The sequence below is a fragment of the Marmota marmota genome, unplaced genomic scaffold (assembly GCF_001458135.2).
Source record: "Marmota marmota marmota unplaced genomic scaffold, marMar, whole genome shotgun sequence".
NCBI lineage: Eukaryota > Metazoa > Chordata > Mammalia > Rodentia > Sciuridae > Marmota > Marmota marmota.
Genome location: NW_026000174.1, coordinates 17,048,657 through 17,058,288, shown reverse-complemented (window position 1 = coordinate 17,058,288; position 9,632 = coordinate 17,048,657). Strand labels below are relative to the sequence as shown.

General features: G+C 34.6%; 1 protein-coding gene across 1 annotated transcript; it reads left to right on the top strand.

Moving 5' to 3' along the window:
• Positions 1–1,409: 1,409 nt before the first annotated feature.
• Positions 1,410–2,351, top strand: LOC107160778 (olfactory receptor 51A4-like). Its single transcript, XM_015507409.1, has one exon. The coding sequence runs from the start codon at positions 1,410–1,412 to the stop codon at positions 2,349–2,351; it is 942 nt and encodes a 313-aa protein (XP_015362895.1).
• Positions 2,352–9,632: the final 7,281 nt, after the last annotated feature.

The window sequence follows — 9,632 nt, the reverse complement described above, 5'->3', positions numbered from 1 at the left end:
GTTGTTCAAAAGGTGTAAAATTTCAGTTAGAAGAAACAAATGTTTAGGATTTGTTGCACAACATGGTTACTATAGTTAATAACAATGTATTGTAAATCTCAAAGTTGCCTAAAGAGTGAATTTCAAAAGTTTTCACCACAAAAACTAAATGTGTGAGATGAATGATACGTTAATTTGCTAAATATAATCATTCCATCCATACATATGTGCACATATATATAAAAAATCACATTGTGCCCCATAAATACATACAGCTACTGTCAATTAAAAATAAAAATAAATTCAAAATAACATAAAATGTCATAGCAACAGCAAAATAATTGAAAAGTAATGGGGGGATTATTAGATACAAATTGAAATATGTGGCCATCCAAAATGACCTTCACTCAAAAAGAAAAATGAGTAATTGAAACAAACTTAATAGTCAGGATACATTTGAGACCAGACACAAATAAAAACAGAATTAGTAAATAAGAAGATGGTATCAAGGGGTGCTCCCAAAATATAATACAAATGAATAAAGAAGTTGGGAAATGTGAAACAATCGAACTAGGAAATTGGATTTAGACATCTGAATATTTTTCAGATAGACTGCTTGAGTAGATAATATTGAAAAGGATAATGATTGACAATATTCAAAATTAAAGAAATACATGATCTTTTGATTAAAAATGCTCACAAAGATCTAAGCCAAATAAATGAATAAGTAACCCCCCTGGAGCAATGCATGTTGAACTGCAGACCTCAATCATAAAGAGAATATCAGAGCTTGACATGATGGCACACACCTATAATCCCAGGTAGGCTGAGCAGGAGGATCACAAGTTCAAAACCAACCTCAGCAGCTTGACCATACCCTGTCTCAAAATAAAAAAAATAAATAAAAAGGGCTGACTGGTAGAGCACCTCTGGGTTCAACTCCCAGTACCAAATGATATAAATTAAACATATATATCTACACACACACACACACACACACATATACATATATGTATTCATATATATTATATTGAAATTTTAAGCAAATTCTATTCAAGATGTAGATAATAGTATTTATGTGAAAAGAAAAAGTTTTAAGTTTTAAATTGGATAATAGGCACCTTTATAAATTTTTTTAGTTCTGCAAAAGTCTTTAAGACTTGAATCTGTTGTTATCTGCACCTGTTGTAAGATTAGATTTCAAGGTCAATTTTTACATTCTTCATTTTTGCCTTTAGTTGGATATTGATGTTTACCTCTTTACCCATCTATTTTTCTCCATTTAGGTTTATATCTTAGAATTATGCTTATAATGCTTGATTTGGTAAGACCTCAGTGATTACAAACGGATAATCAGGCATTTGAGACAATCTATCTGCATCACTAGAAGACATCTCTTCCAGCCTTTCATCTTGATCTCACATCCTGGCATGTCCGTCCTCAACACATCTGAAATTGAAATCTCTACTTTCTATTTGGTCGGGATCCCAGGGATGGAGCCTGCTAGCATTTGGGTCTCCATCCCCATATGTCTCATGTACATTGCTGCTATCCTGGGGAACTGCACCATCCTTCTTTTAATAAAAACAGAGCCATCTTTGCATGAACCCATGTATTATTTCCTCTCTATGTTGGCTTTCTCTGACCTAGGTCTCTCTCTCTCCTCTCTCCCTACCATGCTTAGGGTTTTCTTGTTTAATGCTCCAGAAATTTCTCCCAATGCCTGTTTTGCCCAAGAGTTTTTCATTCATGAATTCTCAGCTATGGAGTCATCCGTACTTCTCATTATGTCCTTTGATCGCTTTATTGCCATCTGTAACCCCCTGAGATACATGGCCATCCTTAGTAGTGCCAGAGTCATTCAAATTGGGCTTGCTTTTTCTCTGAAAAATGTTTTGTTGATCTTACCTTTCCCTTTCACTCTAAAGCATCTAAGATACTGTAAGAAGAAGCATCTGTCGCATTCCTATTGCCTCCATCAGGACGTCATGAAGCTGGCCTGCTCTGATAACAAGGTTAATGTCGTCTATGGCTTATTTGTGGCTCTCACAGGCATCCTGGACATAACCTTTATTTTCATGTCCTATGTGCTGATTCTGAAGGCAGTGTTAAGCATAGCATCACAGAGGGAAAGGCTCAAAGTCCTCAATACCTGTGTCTCCCACATCTGTGCTGTGCTCATCTTCTATGTGCCCATTATCTCTCTAGCTGTCGTCTACCGGTTTGCCAAACACAGTTCTCCAATAGTTAGGATCTTTATGGCTGATGTTTTCCTGATGGTGCCTCCATTGATGAACCCTATTGTATACTGTGTGAAGAGCCAGCAGCTAAGAAGTTTGGTCTTAGGGAAACTGTGCCAGAAGCAAAGCTGATGGGGATGCTTAATCACATAAAACCCCAATCAATAAACGACACAGAACAAACTGAACAATCAATAAGGAACCACACTGTATGTGAACTGCTTCATATCATCTCTCAATATTTTACTAGGATTGAAAAATCAGCCTTACAAATTCATTGGCTTAGGTTTAGGATTTTGAAGACCTGATATAAACACAGAATATATTCCTACTTTCACCAAGTGAGCATTACCAACTTTGTAAACATAGTTTTCTCCTTGCTCGAAGAAATGTTCAATGCATTCACTTGAAAATTAATAATGAACATTTGTGTAACAACTGGGTAGTGATCCTAAGTGACTAAAGATTGCCTGCTTATTTAAAATAGTTTTCTTCAACATGTAATTTTGGCCTCAGTGAGATATGCCCCTGCTTTTTAGAAACTGAAGTTAAGATGGACAATGAGACTCTTATACATGAAATCACTCAAATATGCCCATATGAAAAGTTTACAAAAGCAAAGGAAACATTTTCTTCCTTCACTTATTTCATTTTCTTCAACATTTCCTTACTCAGCATTCAAATGTCATATTCTAAGCAGTGCTGTGTAGGTAGCTCCTTGTCTTCTATGGGAGTACCACCTAACAGCATAGATTTTCTCTGACCAAACTCTAATCTGACCATCTTCTCAGCCAGGACTCAACTTTTGGATTTCCAGGGTACCCTCCACATTTTCTATTTGAAAAGAAAGTGGGATGGGTTTTTGATAAGGAAAAGTGAGATAAAAAGTGAGATATGAAAGATATGATTTTATTCAGGAGAAAAAATAATTTCACTTTATAGTAGAAGGACTGAGTATTCCAAAATGAGAAAGTGAACAACTTGTATGGACATCTTAAAAAAACTAAAAATGGTGTGAAAAGTAGTATTAGAAATGGAATATTATATGTACTCAGTCTGACTAAATATTTAAATGTTTATATTTTAAAAAATAAATCTTTAAATATCAAAAAGCACACAAACACAAAAGCAAAACAAGAAAGTTTCTGGTTCATTGGTTTACTCTTAATTGTAAAATGTCTTCTCCTTTTTAGGAATTTGCCTTGGGAATTAGAGTTTTGTGACTTGATTTCTGTGCTGTATGCTCACTTTGTATCATACTCTTTATTATTTAAGAGAACCAAAACTTCTCACTTTTAAAAGAGTTTAGTATTTTGTTTTGTTTTGTCATGTATTGTTTTAATGTTGCTATCCCAAAATCAATTCCTAAATGAAATCTTCTTGATTTTTTAACTAAACTTGAGATTTTCTAGAAGGCCCCTTGAAAACTCAAAACAAAAAATTGTTTTTATCACCTTGTAAAGAGAAATATTTTTTAAAATTTTGATTTGTTTGGCATACTAATGCATGGGAAGCATTATCAAATGAGAAGAGAAAATATAACTACTACAGGTTGTACTTTTATGGTAAAATATTGTCACTAAAAATTATATAAAGTTAATAGAATTTTATCAATACCCTTGCTATGCATAATATGCCTTGATATGATGCTGCTTATAATAATGCTAGCAAATATTTTCTGCTTTATGTCACAGAAACAATCACATTTTCTTGTTAAATAAACTCTCATCAGATCATAAGAAGCTGACAGTGTCTTAAAACTGCTAACAAAAAAAAAAGCAAAACAAACTGTGTTACATTGAATAGTACTGAATGACCTTGTAAAGGATGACTATAGATCTTGTTTTGGAACACAGCTGATTCTTTAATGTGCTTATTTCTGACTGTAGAGAAACTCTCTTTTGTCTTAAGCCAGATATAAATTATAGAAATTTACTAGATTTTATTTTATAAATGAAATGCAAATCAAAACTACACTAAGATTTCATCTCTCACCAATCAGAATGGCAGTCATCAAGAAAACAAACAAATGCTGGAGTGGATGTGGATAAAAAGGAATGCTTTCATACTGTTGGTAGGGTTGTAAATTAGTAGAAAAACTATGGAAATCTTTATGGAGGTTCCTCAAAAGATTAGGCATGAAATCACCATATGACCCAAGTACATCACTCATTGGTATTTATCCTAAAGAATCAAAGACATCATACCACAGTGGTACATATATACCCATGTTTATAGCACTCAAACTATGTTTCACAAAAGCCAAACTATGAAATTAGCCTCAGTGTTCAACAATAGATAAATGAATAAAGAAAATGTGATATATATATAAGCTTTATTCAGACCTAAATAAAAATGAAATTATGTCATTTGCAGGAAAATGAATGGAACTTGAATCCTTTATATTAAGCAAAATAAGCCAAACTCAAAAGGTCAAAGGTCATATATTCTCTCTCATATGCAGAAGCTAGAAAGGAAAAACAAAGAGGAAGGTGGGAGGGGCAAGATCTCATGAAAATAAAAGGGAAATCAGTAGACGAAAGGGACCAGTGGTGGAAGAAGGGTAGGGAAGGGGTAAGTGCTGAGGAGTGATATTGGCCAGGTTGTTTATCGTGTGCATGGAAGAATAAATAAGAACAAATTCTATCAGAATGTACAACCACAGTGCACCAATATAATATGGAAAGGAAAATGCAAATGAAAATGAAGAACTTATCCTTTTTTTCTACTTTATGCCTCCAGAATTCAGAAACTTTTATTGAACATTCTTATATCTGTGGCAATATAGTTATTTGCACATATTCAATAAAATACTGCTCAACTTGTAACATAACACAATTGGAAATAATGCATTTATTATGAAGGTTTTGTCTGCTGTATTATCATGCTTGAGAATAATGTGCTAAGAATCAAATTTAAAGAGATTGATGGAGCTAATGGTGATAGAGTCCCCTTGGGGGGAAAAAAATCAGCCTGATACCTTGCTTTCAGACTACCACACGTAAAGGTAAATAAAGATGATCTCTTCTTGGAGGCCCAGAAACCTCATGATATCTTGAAGGATCTTAAGAAGAGGAATTGACTCAAATCTGGAAGTTTTACAGGTCAGCTTAGGTGGTTAAGTTCTTGGCTTGGATTCCTAACCTTGAAAATCAAATCTGAGATTTTCTGTGAAAAGTTGCAGAAAGAAAACTCAAAAGGGTATGTATGGTTAATTACTATTCTTATTGTATTTATCAAAATAATTAGGCCAAAACTAATGAGACTAGATCTATTTTTGTAAAAATCACAAAGCAAGGTGACTCTAGAGAGAAATTTTTTTTTTCATGGAAACTATAGTGCAATGTATGTATGTTCTCAGGTCTACTCTTCTCTAGTATCTATTTAAAACTCTCCAAAGTCACTTCTCCATTTCTTATTCCAACTTTCTGACTTGGCATTAATGAAAATTGAAACTATTCTCTTCCCCAAGCTCTACAAGCTGAAACTGGAAAGCTTTATAGAAGCTCCAAAAACATGCTGTGTGTATCGTTCAAAAAGTTTGGCAAATCACCAAATTACCAGAGACCATCACTAAAGGCCTTCAAACTGCAACCAAAAAAAAAAAATGTGTCAGATTCCACTGCCATTTTCACTTCACCATCTAAAGATGCTTTGAGCTCATGACGTAAAAATCTTCTATACTGGCTGCCTTTAAACTCATAAAGTAGGATTCGTCTGTTAATCTTCATTTTTTTAAAACTTTTATAAGAATTTCTCTATTAGATGTGTGATAACTTGCACCTTCCAGCATATGTTCTTGACAAACTTACAAATTCCTAACAGGTAATTGAGGTTATCCTTAATGAAAAGAAGAATGACTAAATGACTAACATTATTCAATATATACTTTTAAAATAGACTTATATTGTACAAACTAAAGGATACCCCTCCTTTCCATAAGCAAAAGGAGGCATTGATAGAGATTGTCTCCTTGATCAGAGATCCTGAGCCTCCTCTGAACTCTTTTTCAACTTTCCTTAAATTTGGGATTTGTGTTCATCTCTATGTCATTTTAGCAAGAATCCTGCAAAATAATTTAACCAGAACTCCTCACCCTCCATCTCTGGTCCTCCTGGATATGTAATCAGGTATGCTATACTCCATTATCCCCATGATATTGATTATGCTCATCTGCCTTCAGAAAGCTGTTAGATCAGTATAATCAGGACACCTCCTTATTCCTGATTTGTCCTCTTACTATTTTGCACTTACAACCCCCCTGCACCATCATCCTGTTCTTTTATTCTAAATTTCTGCTCTTCCTTCTTGCATTTAGACTTAAGCCCAATGTCTTTCTCCTACTATAAGATGCAATAGTACTAACCTGAATACCTATTTTCATAGCCCTCCTGAAGAAAGTCTTCCTTAAATTTCTTTAACAAGTTTCATAAAAAACTTCCTTCAATATTACTACATAACTGATTATACTCATATGACTGTATACCCTATTAAAGACCAATTCTCATAAAAAGGGAAAACCATGGTTTTCACACAAATATAAAATGAACATCCATTAAAGATTTCATTTAATTCTTCTTTCAATGAGAGAATGTGGCAATGTTACAAATGTGTCAAAGGGGAATCCATAGAACAGATATAGTCCTAGAAAGGACTCTTGCTGTGAATTTACACAAAAGGGCAGAACAGATTCTCCCACAGGAAAACAAGTGAACCTCTTACCTCTACAGACAAATTTATTTGCATATTCAATGTCATTCTTTAGACATGGGTAACAAAAATGCTAATTTATCACCTAGACCTTCTTAGCCTTGGAATCTCAAATAATGAATACTTTTCCATAGGCTCTCATTGTTGAATACATAAAACTCTGGTGTGTTGCTAATTGTAGAACTTTCAGGAATGTGAGTCAAATAAAAAACAACTCATAGTTTTAAGATAGTTAAGCAAACCTGTGAGAGTTAAGTCTACCTTTAAGATACCTTAAGATAGTTAAGCAAAGCAATGAGAGTTAAGTCGACCATGATTTATTTATTATTGATAAATTTTGATGATAATACTGAATATACTGAATGAAACATTTTGATAACAGTTCAGAACACAAGTAATGCAACTGTCAAGAAAGTGGGATTGTTTCTGTAATATGCAAGACAGGATAATACAATCATAAAAAAGAAGCTTTAAACAAAATATTGCTAAGGATAACCATAAAGCCTATATTTGAGGACAGGGTACATTACATCAAATGTTTAAAAATAAATAAGTATAAGTTTTACAATGTAAGCTATTTGGGGATATAGCAAATATCATAAGAAATGATGTACATAATATAGGAAGAAAATATGAAGATTATACCAGAATATTAAGTAATAAAATTCACTGGCTATGAAACAGAGCCTAAACATTGTATTTTTTTTTAAATTAGGCTATACGCTTCTTTCTTTTTATTGAGGAAATGAATAAATGTTATTGTTTTATTTGTATTGGTTCCTTTTAGGCAAACATGACAAGAAAATCCATTTTAATTTATTCATACAAGAATAAAATATATTTTATTCTAATTAGGATCCCAGTCTGTTAATGTACAGGATAGTGAGATTCACCATTGTATTTTTATAAAACTCCATACTTAAGTATAGTCTACATTCCCAACTGTAAACCAGTATTATTGAAGGTGTTATTAAATTCAAATTTTCAAAGCCTTCTTCATTGTAAAAGGAAAACTTTGTAATTTTTTTTTTTTTGGAGGGTGGTACTGAGGATTGAACTCAGGGGCACTTAACCACGGAGCCACATCCCAGACCCTAATATTTTATTTTGAGACGGGGTCTTCCTAAGTTAGGTAGGGCCTCAGTAAATTGTTGAGGCTGAACTTGAACTTGTGATACTCCTTCCTCTGTTTCGTGAGCTGCTGGGATTACAGGCATGTGCCACTGTGCCCAGCAAAATTTTGTAATTTTAAGAAAGTTAATCCAATGGAAGGAGCAGACAAGTAAGGGCATAGTTGCCATATACTGTGAAACTAAGATAATTACATGATGATATGGAATCAGGGAAGAGACAAGTATGGCAGACAGAGCACAGGAGGCTCAAGGGTGTTCTCCACAAATTGTTAATTATTCCCACTTACTGGGAATTGTGTGTGCCTTCTTGGTTCCAGTGTCATTTGAGGATTCATCTGCAGGGAATTTTAAATACATCCTGCTTTGTTGGAATCTCCAGAGCTTTGTGAGCTAAGGGAAAAGCCTGAGGAAGGCAATTTGCAGATAAATTGCTGCACAGGGTTTTGGTGGTGAAGCCCTGGTGACTGTATGCCACCTCAATTTCCTCTTGACTTTGACATGTGGGTCCAACTATGTGTGAACTTACTAGTAAGTTTCCTGACGCTCACAGTTGCAGTTTGCCTTTTTGTACCAGCTCGAGCAAGCAATTCAAATGCTTTCTAACTTGTTCTCCAAGTGATTAGGATGGATGCCAGTACCCCATCACCTTAAAAAGTCCAACAATGTGTGAAAAATGCAGGGTATAAGTCCAGAGTTCTGCCAACTCATGGAAATCAACCAAGTGCAAAGCCAAAATCACTATCTCAGCCAAGAAAGGAATTCAAAGCCAGATACCTAGTCCTGAATCTTGGGTGACCTACTCTCTGGCTGGTAGAGCCACTGCTTTATAAGATAGGATGTTATTTCTGGGCATAGGATACATGAAGCTACTGAGTCTTCCCTGGTGAAGAAGAAACAGGTAATGGCTAGGAGACTCTGTCTCAACTATCTTTGTTCACTCAGCATTCTTCTGACTGAGTTTAAGTATCTGCTTCACATTTCCTCTCTCTTGGTAAGGAAGCAACTTTATAATTTTCTTTTTCTTTGGTACTGGGATTTGAACTCAAGGGTACTTAACCACTGAGCCACAACTGCAGCCCTTCTTAAATTTTATTTAGAGACAGGGTCTAATTGAGTTGCTTAGAACCTCACTAAGTTGCTGAGGCTGGCTTTGAACTCACAATCCTCCTGTCTCAGCCTCCTGAGCCACTGGGATTACAGGTGTGCACCACTGCACTCGCCCAATAATTCTATCAAAAGAATCTACCTGTGAATCTATTTACAGTTCAGAGTATTTAAATAATGTAAGAGTTTGTATGCATTTCATTTAATCATTTAATTTAAATATAGAAGCCACTAATTTGAGGGTATTTCTTTACATTCATCCAGTGTGGATAAGAATGTGTCAACTTGTGTAGGAGACTATGAATCTAGAGGGAGGAGGCAAAGTGGCAATACTATCAAGGACAGCACCACACCCTGGGTTGCTGTCACTTTGATCATTGAGTTGGATGTTGACCTTGACCAAGGATTTGAGGATTGAACAGCATATACTGGATAGTACAGAAACCAAGAAAAAAAAAAAAAAAAA